The sequence below is a fragment of the Rhinolophus hipposideros genome (assembly GCF_964194185.1).
Source record: "Rhinolophus hipposideros genome assembly, chromosome: 10".
Lineage (NCBI taxonomy): Eukaryota > Metazoa > Chordata > Mammalia > Chiroptera > Rhinolophidae > Rhinolophus > Rhinolophus hipposideros.
In genome coordinates this window covers 75,271,823-75,294,982 of record NC_138056.1, presented here as the reverse complement: position 1 = coordinate 75,294,982, position 23,160 = coordinate 75,271,823, and the positions used below count along the sequence as shown (strand labels likewise).

Below are 23,160 nucleotides of genomic sequence, written 5' to 3'. Positions count from 1 at the left end.
TTTTCTGACCCCCCCCCCCCCAAAGTCCTCTCCCATTCCTCTAAGATTCAGCAGAAAAGATGCACAAACAGCCCAAGGAGGGGGGCATTACTGATGGACCTGCTTCACTGTGTCCATTTGGGGTGCTACCTAACATAAGCTGCACTCCCAATCCTCACTATTTCCCCAAATAAGACAACTGAATTTTCACTGTAACGGACTAAGGTTTACAGCCCAAAGACTCGGCCGATAAAGAGTGGATACAGAGGTTTGGGAGGCGAAGAGGATTGTGGGAGCTCTGTTCATCGCCCTGCAGGCTCATGGGAAATGTAGTGCAGTTTTTCTCCAACATGGCTGCGCCCAGGTGAGGTGACGTGAGAGTACCCGCCGCAGCTTTCAGCGATAGATTTTAGAGGCTGGTGGAGGAGTGAGCCCCCGCGTAGCGAGAACCCAGCCTGAGCCGATGCGGAGGTTTGTGGCACTTCTTACTGGCGGGCATGATGATTGCAAATCATCGCTTTCTCTTGTCGGCCTTTTCCGGTCGTTATCGGCTTGCTAGTGTGGGGCTGCGAACCTAGGGAGAGGATGAATGTCCCCAGCGGTGCCCTGGTGCGGTCCCTGGGTAGAAGGGTGTTTGTGCGTTGGGTGGTCCTGCCAGTGTTTGGTGCGGATGCCGACGAGTGCTCTGTGTGTCTCTGTTTCCGTTGGGGACTGGCGGTTGCAGCCTGGGGAGTGTTGGTCTCGCAGTTCTTGTGCTTTTCTGGCCGGTGCCAATCCAGTGAAGAAAAGGCATTGCGAGTGGTCTGGTACCTCGCACAGCTGAATCTTCCTTGCTCTTATTTGAGTGATCCCAGAGACCCTTGGGCCAGTGTCAGCCTCTGGTTTTCATTTCAGTTAAATACAAGGGGTGCCAAAAAAAATGTGTACACATGACTTGTATTCATCTCTTGTTGTCACTATATATTGAGTATTACCATTTTAATGTAGTTTTTTCCTTTCATAAAATGTGTATACGTTTTTTTCTCACCCTCTGTATGTACCGAGTGGCTGCTGTATACCAGGCACTCAAGTCCATGCCCTCAAATAGTAGATGACAGGCTTCTGGGTGAGCCCAACACACAAACACTAATAAGTGTGATTATACCACAATGTAAAAACTACAGAGATAGAGATACACACCAGGCACGAATGAAAACATTGAAGAGGGCCACCATACTCAGAGTTGGTGAAGAAGAGGTTTAGGAGGTAAGATGGCAAGGTTAGTAAGTTAATAAGTTTATGCTTGCTCAATAAACGTTTATTGAGTGGCTACTAGATCCTTTTCTAGGTGCTGAGGGCTACAGGTGAACAATACAAAATCTACTTTCATAGAGCTTACTTTCTGGTAAATTAGAGGAGGAAGATGGAGAATAAAAAAATTAATGAGGGCATATAAATATAGAGTAGGTGTTCAAAGAGTTAAAATGGGATGATATGACAAGTGATGTGGTCAGTTTTTTTTTCATCATTTCAATTTTTTTTCTTTTTTAATACGTGATGCAATTTGAATAGCTACTAGATTCAGAGGGTACAAAAAAAGAACGCTCCCTTTCATTCCCGTACCAATCTACCCATTTCCCCTTCCTGGAGACAACCCATATCACCAATTTCTTGTGTGTCCTCAAGATTTGTATGTATACCCTGTATACCTATGCTCTACTTTATGGTCAGGCCTCATTTGATAGGAATTTCAGTTCTAATTTTTGCTGTTGATTAAGTATAATTTACATACAAGCACAGGACCATTTGTTTATACTGCTTGGTTCATTATAGGCACCTGTTGCACAAGGAGGGTATGGACACATATACTACTAGTACCACTTAGGTCAATAACCAAGGATATATTGGGGTTAAACTTACTAGCAGAGCCTGTGTGATCTTTAAACTCTCGTTATCCTACAGAGAATGTTGTTAGGTGGGATGTGCTTAGACTTGACTCAGCGTGTCTAGTATTCTAGTAAATAGTGACCTCACTCCTGTAACATCCCATAACACTCCCATAACATGGCAAGGAACATCCAAGCCTTTGTGCAATAGTGGAAATTCCTTGGCCAGGGAAGTGGCCTTGTTAGAAAGGAAGCACCTCCAGACCTCAGCAGCTGGTGTTAGCTTATTCCTTGTTGAGGTGATTGAAACCTGCTCGGCCAGTGCATTGCCGGGTCATTGGAGTGGGGGACAAAGGAGCCTCCAGAGCAACACGGAGGCTTCTTCTTGTGTTTCTTCACGTGATACTACACAACTGAGGGAAGAAGAGAAGGGGAATGATAGAAATGTGATTATGAAGCTCCATCTACTGGTGCTGGACTTAGTGTCAGACTTTTAAAAAGACATATTCAACATCTTTTCTTAATCATTTCTTCCACTTTGCAGTCTTTGCTCATGTGACATACTAAGAAACAAATTCTTAGTGCATCGATCCCTTGTTCTCCATTGCATACTGCAAAGATGCCATTCCAAAAATAATGACCTTGGAATAGAATGGCAGTAAGATAGTTTCTTTCAGAGTCCTCAGCTTTTCTGTATCTAATTAAACCGTTCTGGTCAGGCTCTTCTGGAAATTAACAGTAGTAGTTACCATGTTTCCCCGAAAATAAGACCTAGCTGGACAGTCAGTTCTAATGCGTCTTTCGGAGCAAAAATTAATATAAGACCAGGTTTTGTATTATATAAGACCCGGTCTTATTATATTATACCAGGTATTATATCATATCATATCATATCATATCATATCATATCATATCATTAAAAAGACACAGTCTTATCGTAAAATAAGACCGGGACTTATATTAATTTTTATTCCAAAAGACACATTAGAGCTGATTGTCTGGCTAGGTCTTATTTTGGGGGAAACATGGTAATACTAAATTTAGTAATAGAGGTAGTTACTCCTTTTAACAAAGTTATGAGATTGTGTCAAACATTAATGCAGCTGGACATTAGTTAAAGCAGTGAAAACAGATTTTCTTTAGTAATTACTGATAGTAGGGGAAAGAGCTGCAGCAGCGATTTGGGTGTTTTAAAGGGTGAATGAGGAAGGGGTAGGGTGAATAGTCTCAGTAGAGTCAGAGAAGTGAACATTACAAAAGGTTGGTTGATACAAATACAACGAGGCCCGATGTTTACTACTGGCAGTTATCAAAGTTTGGATTCTATCTTGCCACAGAGACTGGGAGATGGAGGCTCTATCCCTCCTGATGACTAAATTTCAAAGAATGGCCCTCAGGTCCTTGAGAGAGACACTTCTGAATGGCAAGAAATGCATATTCAGTGTTGTAAGCCCTATTTAGTAAACACTCTAAGAAAGAGAGGTCGGGGTCTATTGTCTGGGGCCTATTTTACTATTTGTTCTAGCAACAAGTAGTTGCTAGAACAAATAGTAAAATTTCCTGGCAGCATTTTGAGTTTTCTTCGGCAGGCATTTTAATGGATAGTTGGGGTCATCCTAGGGATATTGCTTTATGCTGCTAGAAGCCATGCTAGAGTTTGGTCAAGTTTTTAGTCCAGAGAATGGATGGAGTTATGTGCCAAGAACAGGCACTATTATTCCTATTTTACAGGTGAAGAAACCTAAGCACAGAAATAATGAACTCACACAGGGGCAGCTAATAGTGGCAGAGCTGAAATTTGAACTGAGAACCCGGACCGCTAAGCACTACTATACTATCTCATGGCATTGAACAAAAGAAATACAATTCAATGTCTGTCTTCAAAGAGCTCATAGTCCAATGGAAGGGGACGAACATCAGAATAAACAATTATAATTAGTACATGTTAAAAATACCTTTTCAGCTAACCCTTCGTATGTAATAATGACTTCGGAAACTTTCTAACCTTATTCCCTTTCCTTTTAGTGACTTTATATTGTCACCTGCCAGCCAGACATTGCAACTGTGTATTTCACCAGTACCTCAAACATGGTATATCCTAAATCTGAAATCTGACTCATTACCGCCCTCACTTAGTAATTCTTCCTGACCTTTGCAGTGTTGAAATGACACCAGTAGTCTTTCAGGCACCCAGGCTCTGTACTGTTTCCGGTAGTAAGCCATCTGTGACTCTTCTCTCCATGTGTGAGTAGTCATCGAGGCCTACTCATTGTACCTGAACTTTACTTTGGCCCTCCCCGCTCTCCCTATATCCTTTCTTCCTGCAGCTTCCATCCTAGATCAGGCTAGCATTCCTTCTTGCCTCTCACTTCTCTTCTGTGTTGTCTAGCCAGCTTGTTTTACTGGCTTTATCTCCCATCACATGCACGCTGTATGTTAGTTCTTTCAGTAGACTAAGCTAATTTTTCTTGTATCCATATAGGTTAGTAATTAGAGTTTTTACTGGTTATGAGTTGTTTTGGTATATGATTTTGTTACCAGGACAAAAAGGGTTCTTGTATGGTAACAGGAAGGAATTCCAGGATGTACCAAATAAGCAACGCAAACAAAGCCGAACAAGCAGTGGATTTATTAAGAGTAGGAAATAGTATACTCCCCAAAATAATGGGAGTGGGCAGGCCAGGAGGAGGGCAACTATTGCGAGTAGCTGTAGTGGCACCTTTTCTTCTCTTCTTTTTTTTTGTTTGTTTAGCTGCACCTTTTCTTTAGAATGATCTCATCTCCTCTCTCCTTTGTTTCCCACACTTCCTCTTTCCCTTCTTCCCCCCTCTCTCCTTGTTCTTTCTACCTGCGGTAACAATTTTGTTTAACTTACTCAATTTATTTCGTTTGCTAACTTTGAAGACTTTCAAGTGCGTGAAGAGTGGGGTCAGGGGATCAGTTAATATTCTGTGCTCTAAAAAATCATGCTTACCTCTCACTGTCTTTGCCAGGTACATCCATTTCTGAATTTAGTTTCGGGTCTTCATTGACTCACTGGATACCTTCCCTTTCAACTGACTATCTTTTTCTTGTCTTTCTTGCCCAAGTCCTCTTCTGTTTTGAAGTTCTTCCAAACTTTTCCAGTTAATATTGATATGATTTTTTTGTTGTCTCTAGTTCATGTCACAACCTACAGATATACCATTAATATATAAAGATGTGTCATATTCTTTCGTTGTTTAGTGTTTGTCTGTTTTCCTTAATTAACTTATAAACTTGTTGCAAGCATATACTGTATCATGGTTGGATGGTGCAGAGTGCTGAGACTACAAATAGACATTTGTGTATTCATCCATTACCATTTGTTTACCCCTTCAACAAATTTTTATTGAGCACATACTGTGTTCGATAACTGCTCTCTGAGTTAACATCCTGATTGGGGAATTAAGCTAATAATGAATCACCATAAATTTTGTCAAATTCTGTGAACAAAATAGACTATTATAATTCATGATGTACGGTGCTGAATTGGATAGTGTGAAAGCCTCTGGGAAAGTACTCAGTAACTACTTGCTGATTGATGTATTTCAGTTAAATGAAAACACAATTCTATGGGGTTCTTATATCTGTTATTTAAAAAAACTGTAGATACAAAAATATGTAACATGTGCAGCTTTAAAAAAAGAATAAACACCTAAAACATCATCTAGCTTAAGAAGTACCTTTAATGATTTTTTTTCATATCACATTCCTCTCTTTCTTCCCAGAAATAACTTCTCTCCTAAACTTTGTGTTTATCATTTCCTTGCTTTGTTTGCATTTATATATAAACAATATATGTCTTTTGAGTTTTAAACTTTGTGTAAATGGAATCATACTTTATATTCTTCTGTGAATTTTTTTTTCTTTCCTAACATTATGGTTGTGAAATTTGTGGCACATTTTACCTAGAATTTTATAAATAAAGGGATCTATCATCTATGGGTAAAATAGCTCACTCAATAGAGCTAGAGCATTGGAACGTTTTGTAGAACCCAAGTAGATGTTCTTGCTTCTTTGTTACCTTTTAAATATTTCTTTATTGTCCGTGCATGTGTTTGTTCTCACTTGTCTTGGTAAAAGGTAAAGTAAGCATTTTAAAAAAGGTGTTACATAGAAATATTTATAAACTGCAGAGTATATGAATAGCATCATTATAACTTCAGGACTCTTAAGGTTGACATTTTGTACTTTTTTTTTTTTTCCAGTATTGCCATGGATAGCAACCATCAAAATAATTGCAAACTCAGTAAAACTGAGAAGAAGTTCTTAAGGAAACAGGTGAAAGCCAGGCACACTTTGTTGAGACATGAAGGCATTGAAACAGTATCCTATGCCACTCAGGTGACCTAAAACTATTATTGTCCTTTGAATGTAAATGTATTGCCATGCAATGTATTGTAGTGATATTTGTTAATTGCTCAGAAAAGGAGGCCGTAATGGTTTAGTCATATGCTATATCTATATTAAATATCCATATGTTAGGGTCTGCTAACCTATTTTGAGACATAGCCTAGTGTAGTTTGAATTTCCATCGATTGTGTTCGTAGAACTATGAGGAAGTTGTAGGTGTGTGTTAATAACAATAACACTGTACAGCTGTTTACAGTTTACAAAGCATACCCATTCATTATTTAATTTCTTAAAAAATCCTATGAGATAGATGAGTAAACTAAGGTTTTGAGAGGTTGTAATTGATATAACGTGACCGAAACTTAAAGCTACATCTTTTGTATCCTAATTCAGTCTTCTTTCTTTTCTTCGTAAGTTCATCTGTATTGTAACTATATGCTAGAAAACATTTCATGTTTATTATACCTTATTTACAAAGCCTTTTCACTATCTTATGGCAATAATTAAATTATATTAGGTTGGTACAAAAGTAATTGTTGTTTAAAAGGTTAAAAATAATTTCAGAAACTGCAATTACTTTTGCACCAACCTAATATATAGAGGACTTTGAAACTTCCTAGGCTATGCATTAGAAAAACTTACTGTGACTCTTAGATTCCCCACTTATTTGGGCATGAGCAGTATCCTTTGACCTCAGCTTTCTTCATTTGTAAGGACATTGTATTATATACTTTTTAAAATCCAATTAGAATGTTAGATTCTAAAGAGGATATGTATATGACAGCACTTACTAGTCATTAAAATACCATATGAATCCCTCCCTCCATCCTTCTCTTCCTTCCTTCATTCCTTCTTTCCAATATCTTTCTAGTTCTAAAGATATAGGATAAGAGTAGAAAGGAAGCTTAGCCTTCATCTAACTGAGGACCAAAGACAAACAATTGAGAAGGTGAATCTGAGATTAAAATTGAGGTCTCTTGACTCCCAGATAAATTCTCTTCCTTTGTATCATGCTCCTGCTGTTTTCTGTGCTGCATCATAGTTTAGGAATGAGCAATCTTTGAGGAGATTTAATTTTAGCAGGTAAAAGGCCCACACGTCGATTTTCTTCACTATTAATGACTTCAGAGAATTTAAACCAAATTCCTATGAAAAGCTTGGAATAGATGATAGATTAGGATTAGTATGTCTTCACACACTTTCTCCCAAGAGCCGCTGAGGCTATGCAGCGTTCAGAAGATTAAACTGGCATACCCTCTGTCTTCTCTTCCCAAGTGTAACTTGCTTTTTCTTCCTTACCAGGGTCATGAAGAGAAGTGGTAAGAAAAGAAATGGGCTAAGTTTGTTTGCTACCTCTGAAGCGTGTTTCTGGTTGGGTCTGTCTTTTCTTTCAAATCTGAAGAAGCGTTAATCTCACTTTTGTGGCTTCTAAAATGTCAATTTATTTAGGTTTGATATTTTTCTCCACAGTGTTTTTAGAGGAAAAGAGTAAAATTGTAGAAGGGCCTCCAATGACATATGATCTATCCAGGGGAGAACAAATGCGTTTTTTCACCATGTGTTAGAAATATAGGTGCCTTTATGGAAATGTATAGCCATGGTGAGATTTCTCTAGAGTGATCCTCAAATTGTCAGGACCAAACATAACACAAAAAATTCCGAATTCTCTACTTCATATTACTGGGAAAATTGCTTGGCTGAAAAATTATAAATAAAACAATTATTGCATTTAATTATATTGTATAACTCACAGGTTATACAAATTAAATTTCTCCCTTCTGTCTCCCACTGAACTTGTTATCGTCTAGTCTGCTGTTAGGCTCACCTACAAATCACTTAGAATCTTTGAGGACCACTGATAACTCCTCAGGTCACACCTCACCATGGTCCTCAGTTCCTAGATACGCAGTGGAACCTTGTCATTTACAGAATCTTTGAATTCCCTAGATTTGGGAATACGGACATGTTTTTGTGACTATGGCTGCATATAACCAAATTATTTGGGTAGTTTAATTTATAAATTTCACTGAATGAGGTCCAGGGCAAGCGATCTGAGGCTAAATTTTATACCATTTGTTATAGTATTGTATCAGTGTGTTGTTTATTATGTGTATACTTGCAGACATACAAAGTATTGGCTGTCCCATAAAAGAATAGAGCTTTACATTTCTTATTATCTCATTTTAAATGATTCTATTACATTCTTTAAAAGCAAGGGTTCTAGATATTCTCATTTTGTGTATATGAAACTAATACAGTATGTTCTAATCTCTAGTTTAGTATAAATCAGGGGCAAACTACTCTTCTCAGGTCAAATCTGGCTTGTGAACTAAGAGTGAGTTTTACATTTTTAAAGGTTGTTAAATAAAACCAAGATTATATGACAGAGACTTACATGACCTGTGAAGCCTAAAATATTTTCCATCTGATCCTCTGTAGAAGTTTGCCTATACCTGATATAGATGAGTTGATGAGAATAGACCATCAGTACTTTACTTTTACTATGCTACAAAGTTTTTAGAAGGCATGGATCAAAAATTAAACATCTTAACACCATGTAGAATGTTTTTAAGTACAAAGACTATAAGGGCACTAGGCCATGAGCATCAGAATAAAAATAGGAGACCCCCACCCCCCAAAAAAATCCCTGAATAAAGTTTAGTGCAGGACTGCAGATGATAGGAAGTAAGCACGAAACTTAAAAAGGAAAACATTGTAATTACAAAATGACTGAGTTACTTAAACACAGAGAAAAATTTTATATTCAGTATACCTGTAATTTGTTTTTTTTTGAGTCTCAGTACCTTTACTTTTAGTTTTTAGTAAACATTGTATAATGGTTATATCAAAAGTGTGAATTCTGGAAACTGACAGAAACAGAAATAAGTTTGAAACCCAGCTCCTAATTTACTACCATAACCTTAATTTTTCTGATCTTCATTTTCTTCCTCGATGAAGTGGGGCTAATATTACCAGCTTTGTAGAATTATTGTGAAAATTATTTTCATAAGGATTAAGTAGGTGAAAATATATAGCAAGCACAGTGTCTGCCAAAAAAGTATTAGTAATTAACTCCTTGTTCCTTCCACCTCTCTTCCTCCTGTTTCTCTTTCATTATGTTAAATTTATATTTGAACAGTAATAAGTTATCTTAAATTGTATGTAGGTCATTAAGAAATGAATATTTTACTAAAAATGCTATTTAAAAACCGGTATTATTTACAACAAAGGGGTACTTTTTAATCCCTAAATATTTAGCAAATTGATTTACATACTTTGTGTGAAATTAGAAAACCAAATAACCACTATAAAGAAACTTTTTTTCTTTCTTAATTACACCTTTGTAGAAATCTTGTTTAAAAAAATCTTATTTTATCTTATTTAAAAATAATCTTATTTTAAAATCTTTAAAAATAAACAGGTTGATATCAATTGTTCATGTTTCTTCTTTTGTTGTTTTTTTTTTAAGATCCTGGTTGTTGCCAATGGTGGTTTGGGTAATGGTGTGAGTAGGAACCAGCTGTTTCCAGTTTTAGAGAGATTTGGACAGGTGGATGCTCTCTTCATGCCTCCTAATAAGCCCTACTCATTTGTAAGATACAAAACTATAGAAGAATCCAAGAAAGCCTATGTTACCCTCAATGGAAAAGAAATAGTGGATGATTTAGGACAAAAGATCATTCTGTACTTCAATTTTGTGGAAAAAGGTATTATTATACAGGTATCTTTTAAAAACTAGTTCTTGCTTTTGTTTGAGTTTTCTTTCCTTTTTTTGGGAGGTTCAGTTATTGTGAAACAAAATAGGACATCAGTTAAGTCAGCCCTTTTTCCTTTAACATTATGTAAGCACCTAGTTGGTGCCAGGCTTGGGACAAGTGGTTGAAGAGAGGTAAATTAAGACATAGCCTGCCTTTAAGGAGCTGATCTCACCAACCTAACAATAGATTTATTATGCATGTTACTTATTTTGGAACCCTGCTACCTGTCTTTATGTTTTTCATAATTTAATGTTGAGGATTCAGATCACCAATTTATTTTACGGTATCTACCCAAAAGCTTGTGATTAGTTACTTAAGAATTAATTGTAACCTAAATGATTCTGTGCTAAGTTTCATATTTATGGAGGAACACCTTGAGCCACCAAAGATCCCTAAAGCTTTACGGTGGCGTTGTCCATTATTTTCTGTGATGATGGAAATGTTCATATGTTCATATCTGAGCTTCCAACAGATATGATTGTGATTGAGGAACTGATTTTTCAATTTAATTGTGTTTAAATTAATTAAGTTTACTAATTTAAATAAAAGCTTTATAAAGTGGTTTACGGAAATATTATAGGGATTATTACATCTTTTCACTCCTGTCCCATGGAAATGAGATGTAATGAGATGAACTTTGATTTAGACATCTCACCTTTCTACTATAATCATTTGTCACCTACTTAGGCAGTTAGAGAATTTTGTTTAAATATCCTGTGGGTGGGTAGGTGAGTGTAATCTTACCCAATTTATGTTTTTGTAAAATAAAACTCAAAGGAAACCTTTAAAGACTCTTTTAAAGATACATTTTAAAAGTTGTAATTTTCTGTGGTTATATGTATTTAATTTTAAATCTGATTTACGCTTTACAGATGATAAAAACTAGATTACCTCCATATTTTATGTTTGAAAATTGAATGGCTTAGGAGTAAGTTTTAATCAGAAAATACTGTCCTTCGGTTTTCCCCCCATTCAGCATATTGAACATTCTTTAAGAAATTGAACACACACACACACACACACACACACACACACACACACACACAAATTCACAAAGTGAGTTTTAGAGTCATCTTTATTCAAAATCCTACATTAGATCCTGATGTACTGCTAAGATTGTTACAATTATGTTTATAACCATGGAAATCATTTTTAATAGAAATGAATAGAGAATACAATGTATAGAAGATAGAACTATGTCATGAATGTTTTGATACTTGCTTTGATATCTACTACCAGATAACCACTGAATAACAAGGATATTTTTAATTCTTTTTAATACATATATTTGGAAAACTCTATACTTGTACTGTAAGTTACTGATTTTTAAGGAATTTTCCCCAAAGTTTTCCTTATATAATTTGAATAAATAATATAATGCCTGGAATATAGTAAGCACTTTGTAAATATCAGATGATTCACTATTTATATTTCTGAAATATTAATAAAATCTAGTAGATATTTATATTATTTTTGTGGACTTTTACATTAAGTTATTCAAAGATGAAAACTATTCAGCAGAAAGCTTCAAAAATCATGTCCATAAGAAGAATGGTCAGATCTCTAATAGTAAATGTTAATTATACTATTCCCTTTAATCATAAATTATTTTTTCCTTTTCCTTCTAGAGCTGTACTTATCTAAAACTTTGAAGGACATGGGCTCTTAATTTATGCTAAATATATGCTAAATAATTCTTCATACAATGACATTTTTATTTTAGAAAATTTTGTTATTTTATGTTTCTATTACTTGACCACAGCCAGTGTCAAGAACCTATGGGCAAAAGTGAGCATTAAATTTTTTATATTCAGTATTTATAGACAATCTGACTTGTTTATAGAGGGTTATACTGTAGATATTATAAGAAATTTTGTTTCTTAGTGAGTTTTAAAAATTGGCTCAATCATGATCGAACAGAATATTTAAATAAATACTATTCTATTTGCTATTGGTAATTGCAGTGGATAAAATGTACCATAATTTTTATCTTGGTCTTTAATTTTATACTGTTAATATGTCTTGTGCCTTTTAGCATTCTTATTTGTTAAAATGAGATTGGGAGTTTTATGAACTGATAAATGGCTATTGGACAGAATTTTTTGTATATAGGAACTTCAAGTTTTGTATGTGACTATTTTAATTTGTTTTCCCACAGCACAGTGGAAGGAGTTGGGGCTTCAAGCCTTACCCCCAGGCCTCATGGTAGTAGAAGAAATTATTTCTTCTGAGGATGAGAAAATGCTTTTGGAAAGTGTTAACTGGACAGAAGATAAAGACAATCAAAATTGTAAGTAAAACCTTTAAAATTTGATATTTAGAAGTTTCTGCAAAATGCCGTGTTACTGATCCTTCTTTTTTTTCTCCTCCTTTGGTTCATTAAAACTCTGGTATATCCTCAAAATTACTGAAGGTAGCCTGGATCCAATGTGAGGAAGTCATACCAACAATCCTGAGTAGCATTCATAATAAATGACATTTATATTGCTATCAATTTTAAACTCCAAACTGGTTAATATTTATTAGCCAACATTTGTAGACCTAACATTTATGAGCCTTTTTACATATATTATCTTACTTGATTCTCTCCTCTGTAAGGCATATTTTTTATGAGGAATCAGCGGTTCACTGCCGTACCATTATCATGTAGTAAGAGCCTCCTGGAGATAGTTGCAAATTAGTTATTCTGACTCTTTCCAGATCATTAGCAGTACTGTGAGTGGCAGTATACATATTTACCTCTTTCAGATTGATTGGGTGAGTGTTACAATTTTTGATGTATAAGAATAGCAGATATTGGTGAATTTTATTAATGACCATAATTTAGCAGTTAATAAAAGTTGCTATTACTAAAGTAATTAATCCTTACTTACAATGTTTACTTTGAAATATATGAAGGAATGAAATTCTTTTTTACCCAAACAGTTTATTTTCTTCCCTTCATGCAGTTCAAAAGTCGTTAAAACACAGAAGGGTAAAGCATTTTGGTTATGAATTCCACTATGAGAACAACAATGTAGATAAAGATAAACCGTTACCTGGGGGTAAGTAATTGTTAATAAATGCTGGTCAGAAAAAAAGATTTAATGTATTAGAAGTATATTACAGAGGCTGTTTCATTTGTCATTTGTAGGTAAATTATCAAAACAGTTGATTAAATTTAAAACATTTTAGTTAGCTAAAGTAGTTTGTGTTAAAAAATTCATACATATAGACAAAGCTAAAGTTCCTCTTGAACACTGTCCTGACATCCATACTTCTTCTTAGAAGTAGTAACAGTAACAGTTTGGTATATATTATTCCAATCCTTTAAAAAATGAGTTTACATCCAAATATAGATATATATAGATATATCTATAAAAAGTATATCGATATACTATAAAAGTATATCGTTGTTAACATGTATTATCGTATAAGTTGTATATTCATATATTACACGTATCACTCCAACTTGTTATTTTCCCTTTATATCTTGGATGTCTTATATAGGTTTTCATTTTATTGAATGACAATCGATAATAGCTTATTTAGTTAGTTCCTTTCAGATAGACAGTTTGGTTATTTCTGGTTTTCAGATTTTACGAGTAGTAGTGCTACAGTGAATATCTTTGTACATGACTCTTTATGCACCGAGCAAGAGTTTCTAAAGTAGATTACTAAATTAGAATTGTGTCAAAGTTACGTTCATTTAAAAATGTTAATAGACAATGACAAATTGCCCCCTAAAACAGCAAAGCAACATATTCTCACCAAGTGTGCATTCCCAACCCCCACACCAACATGTGATATTGTTAAATTTTTGATTTTATAATTACCTGATTAACTGGTGAGATTGCCATTTGTATTTCCTTTCCTGTGGATTCATTTTCATATCCTTTACCAGTTTTTTTCTGTTGTTTAATTTATTAATAAGCATTTACTATATAAGCTGGATATTAATCCTTTGGTACAATTGTTTGTTGGAGTTCAATTTATCTATATTTTTATGACTTTGGTGTTATTTAAGGGTATTCTTCCCTCATGAAAAAACATTTATGACTCCAATAAAAGTAAGTTCCACTTTGAAAATTGTTTTTCAAAGACAAATAATTTAAAAAATAAACTGAATTATTTAAAATAAAACAAAAAGTGGTCACGTTGATTTCCAGTATATAATATAGTAAGTTTTATAATTTTATTACTATTTACCAAATAGTATTTGATATTACAAAATACCAAAATTATTGTCAGCAAAATTATTATTGTGAGGGGTGGCCCGTTAGCTCAGTTGGTTAGAGCATGGTGCTAATAACACCGACATTGCCGGTTCGATCCCCATAAGGACCACTGTGAGCTGTGCCTTCCTTAAAAAAACAAAACAAAACAAAACAAAACAAACAAAAAAATTATTATTTTGGACATTGTATTTAATAAAATGTAATACAGTAACTGCAAGATTGTTAAGGTTTTCTTTTTATTTTACTTTGCTTATGGGTTTATTGTTATATTTGAATCTGAATACTAAATTCAAAGCTGTTTGATTTTTATCACAGTGACTGTTTTTTTATTCTTGGGTAAAACATGCAAGGTAAGTATTTTAATATATTTCACCTTTATATACCTCAGGTCTTCCTGACATTTGTGATAGCATTTTGGAGAAGTGGTTGAAGGAAGGATTTATTAAATATAAACCTGATCAAATGACCGTAAACCAGTATGAACCTGGGCATGGTGAGTATTTCTTTTACAATTCCAGTCATGTATTTCATAACTAAGTAGACGATGTAACTCTCCAAGATCAAATATATTTTTAGCTCAAACTGAGTAATTTGCTTATGTTTGTTACCTGTGTTGACTTTAATCCTTTGCAAATCTCAGTCAATCTCTGGAGAAACTTGCATCTCAGAGGGTAAACAGACTAACACAATTGTTATTTGTGATTTTTTTTTTTTTTCTGTTCTTCACCCAATGTTTTATTTAGAGAGAGACAAGATTTCTTTAAAAACAGGAGACATGTATAATGGAAGAAACCAAATAATTTACAGGTGCAGGCATACCTTGTTTTATTGTACTTTACTGCATGTCACAGATGTTGCTTTTTACAATTGAAGGCAAGACCCTCCACCAGCCAAAAGATTATGATTCACTTTATTGTAATACTTGCTTTATTGCGGTGGTCTGGGATAGAGTTACGTCTGTACAGAGAAGGCTAATTGGTTGGATGATCTTGCTCTTTTTTTTCCCTCTGTTGAGATGTGGAAGACAATTCTAGGATGACATGTTAGTGAAAAATCTTTAGGTTATTGATTTTTTTGTACTTGTTAACATCTACATCTGATATTTGTAGTAATCAAATGATCTTAAGAGTTTTATTAATGTCAGGAGTTGCGGGGTTTGTTTTTCTGCGTTTATCATGATGTATTATGATTGCTTATTTACCGATCAGTCTTTTCATTGGTCTGTAAGCTCCTTGAGTACAGGGACTATATATTTTACGTGCTTTATGTACTCTCACCATGTAGCAAAGTTCCTTTTGCTTAAGAGATGCTCAGTTAACATAGAATGAGAAATTGGTGGGAGAAACCACATCTTAATTATTTATATGCTTAGTCTTCACAACTGGCTGTTGCTTTTTGTTCTACAAGTACTTGGGGATCCAGTGTTTAAGGAGAAAAATGGGTTTATTTATCTTTCACATCTTCCTCTTGGGCTGGGATTGAGTAAATGTCCTAGTTAAGCGTTCACTCTCATGTCTTGATTTTAGAATCAAGTCCCAGTGGCACTTGAACATGAAGTTAAGATATTTTTAGTGTAGATTTACTTCAATTTTATTTACTTAGTCACGCTCACCCTAAATGTTTCCTTTTAACTAAAATTATAGTACATTCCTGATTACCAAACAATGTTTTCACCTTAATAGTGTGAGGCTATATTAAAAGTCATCTTAAAGCTACCAAAAGGAAAAATGAAGTAATGTTTTATCCTGTCTCATCTTAGGAATTCCTGCTCATATTGATACACACTCTGCTTTTGAGGATGAGATCGTTTCTCTCAGTTTGGGGTCAGAGGTAAATGTTTAGACTTTTGTTTTGTTTTGTTTTTAATTGGGGAATATTGGGGAACAGTGTGTTTCTCCAGGGCCCATCAGCCCATCAGCTCCAAGTCGCTGTCCTCTAGCTGTGGAGGACGCAGCTCAGCTTCAAGTCCAGTCGCCATTTTCACTCTTTTAGTTGCAGGGGACGCAGGCCACCATCCTATGCAGGAATTGAACCGGCAACCCTGTTGTTGAGTCTCGCGCTCTAACCAATTGAGCCATCGGGCCACCCTAGACATTTTTTATTAGTTATCAACAAATGTCTTACGTTATGCAATGCCTTTTTCATAGGCTTTCTCACATTTCTTAATTCAGATGAATTAAGATTTTAAAATGAAAACTAAAGGCACCATCAACACTTTTATTTCTTACAGAATGTGAAATTATCACAGCCCCTTCTTTTAGGTGTCTAAAGTTTTATCTGTCAGGTCATTGGATGCCAGGAAAAACCCTGTAATTTAATTTTTTACACATTTTATTTTTAGAAGTTTAAAATCCATACTTCCCTTAGTTCAATAGCTGGCTGAAGCAGCATTGCCATCTAGTGGCAAAAGATAGTAGTTTCAGGCTATAGAGAAAGGAAACAACTAAAATGTAGGTACATGTCTGGAATTTTGATAAATGTATGTTTTCACATATATTGCCTGATTCGGTCCCTTCAAAAACTTTGAGCACTAGAGGGTAATGGCTTCATTTTTACAGATGAGGAATAAGAAGTTCGTGTTTATTCCTTGACTTGTTTCTATAGTTGCACTTTACTTGATCTGCTGCTAAAGAAGCTATGAAAATCATGGTTTAAAATAGTCCATGCAAACTTCAGGTTGAGTTTTAGGTAGGAAACAATTTTAAATCTAGAAGAATCCTTCAAATCTGAGGTCGTCTCATCTAACTAGAGGTTGCTTCAAAATCTGATCTTGTTCTTGAGGCCAATACTATTTACTAGTATTTTATTGTATTTGTGTAGTTCCTAACACTACTGTAGGTCTTCAGAGCTTTGACTTTTGAACCTTTGCTGAGCTCGTGTGATCATGTTGATACTGTGACTAGAGAGGAGTGCTATTTGGCACTACATGTGTGAATTTTTTTTTTTTTTTTAGAGATTTTATTGGGGAATAGTGTGTATTTCCAGGCCTTTTTTCCAAGTCAAGTTGTTGTCCTTTCAATCTTAGTTGTGGAGGGTGCCGTTCAGCTTTAAGTTGTTGTCTTTTCAGTCTTAGTTGTGGAGGGTGCAGCTCAGCTCCAGGTCCAGTTGCCGTTTTCTAGTTGCAGGGGGCAGAGCCCACCATCCCTGCGGGAGTTGAACCGGCAACCTTGTGGTTGAGAGCCCACTGGCCCATGTGGGAATCGAACCGGCAGCTTTCAGAGTTGGGAGCATGGAGCTCTAACCACCTGAGCCATTGGGCTGGCCCCTACATGTGTGGATTCTTATTAAGTCCTTTCAAAAATAATGAGGATGGGAAGGAAAAAGAGCTCTTTTCTGTTTGGTTTATTTTCATTTTACCTCTTATCCTGGCTTGTAGCTTTAGGGGGCCAACCAGTTGAGAAATGAGAAAAAAGTAAATGGAGATCAGAGTGTCAATTTAACTACTGAGAAAAATATGGAAGAATGTGGCTGTATATCTGTAGCCAAGTGGACTTGTTATAATACTTCACCTCTGGTTTAGAGAGACATACCACAGCCAGGCACAGCCAGGCAACTGGAGACCTCCCTCACAGAGTCAGAGACTGCCCCTATAACACAGGACGTGAAGGAGCCCAGACCAGATTCTGCAAACCAGCTGGATCTGATCAGGAGAGAGGGAAGGGCTCAGCCAAGGAAGCTTGGCTTCAGGCTAACCTATCAGCTAAGGTACGCCTTTTCTCTTGGGGAGTTAGAAGTGAAGGAGTAGAGAGAAGTTAGGTGTGTTCTTCCTATACTTTCACTCCTATGTAAATTCCCTCCTCTTCTATGGAAATACGAGGAATGGGAACTCAGTGTTCTAACACCTTACAAGGTCATTATGCAGTTTTTAATTAAAAGTTGTAAAGGAGGGGAAACTTGCACTTTAGTTGAAATGAAAATCTGCTGTAATCATTATCTCCATTTGGTGTCTCTAGAAGCATATCATTTTTAGCTGCCAGTTTGAATGGAGTTTTTGGTTAAAGCCATCTTTGCAATAGCAGGAAAGCACGCATCTTATAAGTTACGACAAAAACAGTAGATTTTTTGGTAAAAGACAGCTTTTGACAAGAAGTGAATCTTTGTAAATTTTTCTATTTACTAAACATTTAAATTTTTTAGACTATTTAAAACAGTCTACTATATTTGGGGCCCTTTATTCCATCTGTAAAATGAGATTAATAATGCCACTTGCCTGGCTGAAGGATTGTGATGGGAATAAAGTGAGTTAATGAATGTCAAAATGTTTTTCAAACTCAGAGCAATCCACATGAGTAAAGGCTTATTATTAAGGCATGCTGCTTCTTGGGCTCCTCTTTTGAAAGCTTCACTCTGTGACAAAGGGAAGCTCATGATCTCATGGCTTTGTAATAGGATTTCAAGTCGCCACCAGAAAGATGGCTTTCGTATTTTCTTCTTGCATTTACCCACTTTTACTCTTCTGTTTTGTTTTTGATGCCATGTAATTACTTGAATTCTCTCCTAGCTTCTTGTCTCAGACATAGAATCTGGGTCCTTTTTTCTTTATTTTCTCATTCTTGATGGCCTTAATTGTTTTAAGAAATGTACTATAATTCTACTCCAGCTTCCATTTCATTGTAATATTTGTCAGTGGCACCATTGTTTTGTTTTGTTAGTAGTGTTTCTTTTGTTTGTTTGTTTCTCCTTGGCTACATCTTTCATTATGTTATCTCTTCTCTCTCCGGGCTCATGTTTTCAGCAAATCGTTACTGAGTCCAGCTTGATCTCCTGAAATAGGGTATTGAATAAAGTTCTTTGTGTGTGTGAAATGTCTTGAGCTACCCAATTTCTCTACTGCCAGCTGAATGGATTTATAGCTTCTCTGGGTTTTTTCCAGCCTGATTTTTGTGTGGTTTGCCCCAGAGATGTTCTGATACTGGAGCAATTCCCATCACTTCTATTTGTCAGGAATGATTTACAGGGTACTTCTCTTTTAGGTGTTTATTGCTTTAACGGACGAATATTACATTATTTTCTGATCTGATCTTCAGCACAAACGGGGGAAAAAAGATATTTTCTTTATAAAGCTTAAAACAACAAATACAATCTGAACCCTGGGCATACTGACCTCATCTCCAACCTCAGCTTCAGCCCTCGACATTTGAATATATAAGCAATATTTACAGCTTCAGAAGCCAAACAATTTCTCCTTCCTATTTTTATCTTGATTCCAGGACGCAGACTTTATTCTTATCTGAGAGTCCTTGGAATATTTACATTCTGAAGTTCTAATGGATTGTCTCTGCTGTATAGCTCCGTACTCCCTTCTCTCATCCTTTATAGTTTATTTGTGATATTTTCCATCATCAGTATTGCCCTTAGCATTAAAAGTGTAATGATCTGTTGTCCTAGCGGGTGTATATCTCTTCTGCATCTGTGTGTGTGTGCTTTGTATCCATAGACATGGTTCCTTCTAAATGGCTACGTATATTAATGTTGACGGGGAAAGAGACTAAAACTCTGACAAGGGTTATTTAGTTGCATCATAGTGCCGTCACCATGGCATTGGACCAAATCTTCATTTCTCTTTTTAGCCAATGTCCCTAACATTCATAACGTCTATGGACAAGTAGATCTGTTGGTTTGTGGGCCAGAAGTAAATGTTCTGCCTTATTTCATCATGTTCCTTTTTGTACATCGAATTCTATTTTCACTTTTCAGCATTTTCTGTGCTAACTAATACTCTGAAGATCTCCTATTTTTTGTGTAATTTTCTCATCTTTCAAGATCTCTTGGAAGCTAAAAATCCCTTTTGTATAAATTGGGCAAATGGGATTCTGCTGACAGTTCTTCAAGTATACTCTTTATCTCCCTTGTATGGAGTAAGATCTTCTTTATTCAGGCCCCTATAGTAAGGATAATGGCAGAGAGATAAAACTATTTCAGCAGCAATCTGCTCAAACAGTCTGTTTCACAGTGTGACATCATAAAATAGAACATTTTGCTTTATTTGGAGTCTTCAGAGTACTGATTCTTCTGTCTTTTTAGTTAGAATTTGTGCATTTACTTTGTAGCAAGACAGCTGCATTATATCACTCCAGCTATATTGTAAAACTAGAAAAAAAATTATAATTTAAATGTAGAAAACTACAGTGGAATCCCATTTAGGGGATGTAGTTGGAACCAGTGGTTGGTTGTTAATTGAAAAGTCACCTAAATTGGGGAATAAAAATAGTAAAAGATACACACAAATTTAATAATAGTAAAAGATACATACAAATTTCAAACATTTTATTTTAATTTACATATAAATTCACTCAGCAGTATTTCGATTAGGGCCTTTCTGTTAGGGTCCACAGTCTGCCTTGTCTTTCCAGTTTCCATTTCTTTAAAGTGAAACAAAAGCTTAAAAACATCTATGAAACCATCTCAGTGTTGATGTGTTTTTTTTTAATCTTTTGCCATACATGCTTCAGAGCTTTATTTAAAAAATTTAATGTTTTATTAGTTTCAGGTGTACAGAGCAATATAATAGGTATTTATACCCTTACAAAGTGATAACCTCCCCATCTAACACCTTTCTAACATCATATATTCTGTTACTTTTTCCAAGATATTATTGAATGACATCTGTTCAACAATTTATTAATTTGTTCACTTTTATTGAGTCTTTCAACAACATTCAACTTAGTTTGTATAGAAAAAAATAAACCCTATCTTTTTTTTACTCAATTTTCATTGGTTTACATAATATTTAATCAAATTAAATAATTATAAAACAAGTGTTGCCCGCACAAAGAGGTTTGGAAACATACACAATTGACTTGTCAAGCATAAAGCTCAACAATGAGAATGGAAGTACATGAGCATATTGGAGAATTGCGATTATTAACAAACATTCAGGGCATGAGAATTCATTACAGAAGAAATGGAGCATGTTGGTTGGTTAAATGGATGTCTCTTAAAAGAGGTTTTATTTATGTGACCAGCATTGTCTCAGGCAATGTAGAAGATACGAAAATATTTCCAGCCTTGATTATTTTCCCCCTCAGATTTGGACCTAATATTCAGCTCTCCAAAAGACATTTCCTTTTTTCAAATCAAAACTCATTATCTTTCGTTTTTAGCCATTTACCACCTACTGCTATTCCACACAAAACAAAACAAATTTTTGCTATTCCTTGGTTTTCTGCTCTGGTTAATTGTCCTCCAGTTGATTAATTTAGAACCTGGGAAGTATTCTTGACATGTGTTTTGAAGATTGTGAATTTTGCTCTCAAGTACCGTTTTACCTGCATCCCACAATACTTTTTCTTTTAAAAACAACATTCTAGAAGTGTAATTGTCATGCAGTAAACCACACATTTATATATACTCTCATGAATGCTTCCTTCACTCAAGACAGTGAATACATCCATCATCCCCAAAGGTTTTGTCATCTCCTCTTGTTCCTTAACACCTTAGGTTACTTAATATTTTCCAGAATTTTTTATACAGGAATCATACAGTATAGCTCTTTACTGTATGGCTTCTTTCACTCAACAGAATTATTTGATATTCATTCAAATTCTAAGCTTAATTGGTATCTGTGCTTTCTTGATTGACAACTTAAGAACTTTAGAACATTTTGACTCTATCACTCCTTTCTAATTTCTATGCTACTATTATTGTATATTTGAATTCTCTTAATTTTTAAAGATTTTTTTTTGATTTATATGGTCATACTCATTTAGACCTATTTACCATTTTCTTTGCTGTTTCTTCTTTCTTTTATCTCACATCTTCCATCTTGGGATAACTTTCCTTTTGTATAATATATAACATTTAAATTTCCTTTAGTCCAGGTCTGCTTTTGGCTAACTCCATTTTAATTTTGGCCTGCAAGTGTCTTTATTTCACCTTCATTCTTCAAGGGTATTTTCACTGGGTATAGAATTTGAGGTTGGCAGTTATTTTCTTTCAGTGCACCAAGGATTTTATTTACTTTCTTCTGGCTTACATTATTGCTCTTGTTACCTTTGAAGGTGACCTTTGTTTATTTCTCTGACTTCTTTTAGATATTTTTAAAAATGTATTGTTTACTATAGTTTTATTTTGATATGCCTGATGATTCTGCTTATTTTGATGTATTTGTTTATTCTGCTTTATTGGGATTTATTGGATTTCTTTAATCTATGGATTGGTTTCTTCCATGAATTTTGGAAAACTCTCAGCCATTACCTATGTAGATTTTGCCTCTGTCCCATTCTTTCTCTTCATCTACCTTTTCTCTAATTCTTTGTTTCACTTTGTTTCACCCTGTCTCTTGTGTTTTCTAAATTTTGTCTCTCCTTTACACCAGTTTCTTCTATCACACGTTCTTTCTTCAGCCATGTCTGATTTGCTGTTAAACCCATTCATTGATGGCCTAATTTCAGTCATGGTGTTTTTCTGTTTTAGGATATCTGTTTGGTTTTTCTTGATATTTACAGTGTCTTTTTTAAAATACCTTTTCCAGTTCTCTGCAGAAATTGTCAAGCTTAGCATTTATGTCTTTGAACATGATAAACGTGTTTGCTTTACAGCTTGTACATGATCTTTGAATACTTGAGGTCCCTGTAGATCATTTCTGACCTCCCTGCTAGACTATCTTTTTCCAGAGCAGGTGCTATAGTTTATTCTGAGTCAGAGTGTCTGAGATGGAGGCTGGTTTTCTATGTTTATAAAAAGTTTATAGGCAATTATGGTATTTAACTAGATTTTGAACCAATGAGTTAGGAAATGCTGAAATGCTAAATCTGTGTAATACCAACTCCAACGACAGTAGGATTTCAGATTAATCTTTCAGCAAAAGAATAAGTGGAAATGAAGTCATATAGGCCCCCAATGGCAGTTCTAATCGTCATTTAATTAAATGTTCCAGTACAGTGCTAGAAACTGAAAAAGTTAAAGCTTGCGTGTATTGTTTCCATATCCTTAGGTGTTTGCACTGCGTCTGGCTAGTAACTTTTA

At 35.1% G+C, this 23,160-nt stretch overlaps 1 protein-coding gene across 2 annotated transcripts in view; it reads left to right on the top strand.

Moving 5' to 3' along the window:
* The first annotated feature begins 308 nt into the window (after positions 1-308).
* The window catches only part of ALKBH8 (alkB homolog 8, tRNA methyltransferase), a 53,374-nt gene continuing 30,522 nt past the window's right edge, over positions 309-23,160 (top strand). Inside the window, exons 1-7 of one of the 2 annotated variants that reach the window (XM_081061759.1) lie at positions 309-450; positions 6,074-6,209; positions 9,688-9,925; positions 12,135-12,266; positions 12,925-13,020; positions 14,582-14,686; positions 15,953-16,023. In XM_081061759.1, coding sequence (XP_080917885.1) covers positions 443-450; positions 6,074-6,209; positions 9,688-9,925; positions 12,135-12,266; positions 12,925-13,020; positions 14,582-14,686; positions 15,953-16,023 — 786 coding nt within the window. In that variant the 5' untranslated portion in view covers positions 309-442. The remainder of the gene's footprint in view (positions 451-6,073; positions 6,210-9,687; positions 9,926-12,134; positions 12,267-12,924; positions 13,021-14,581; positions 14,687-15,952; positions 16,024-23,160) is intronic. The other variant, XM_081061760.1, reaches the window with a different exon arrangement.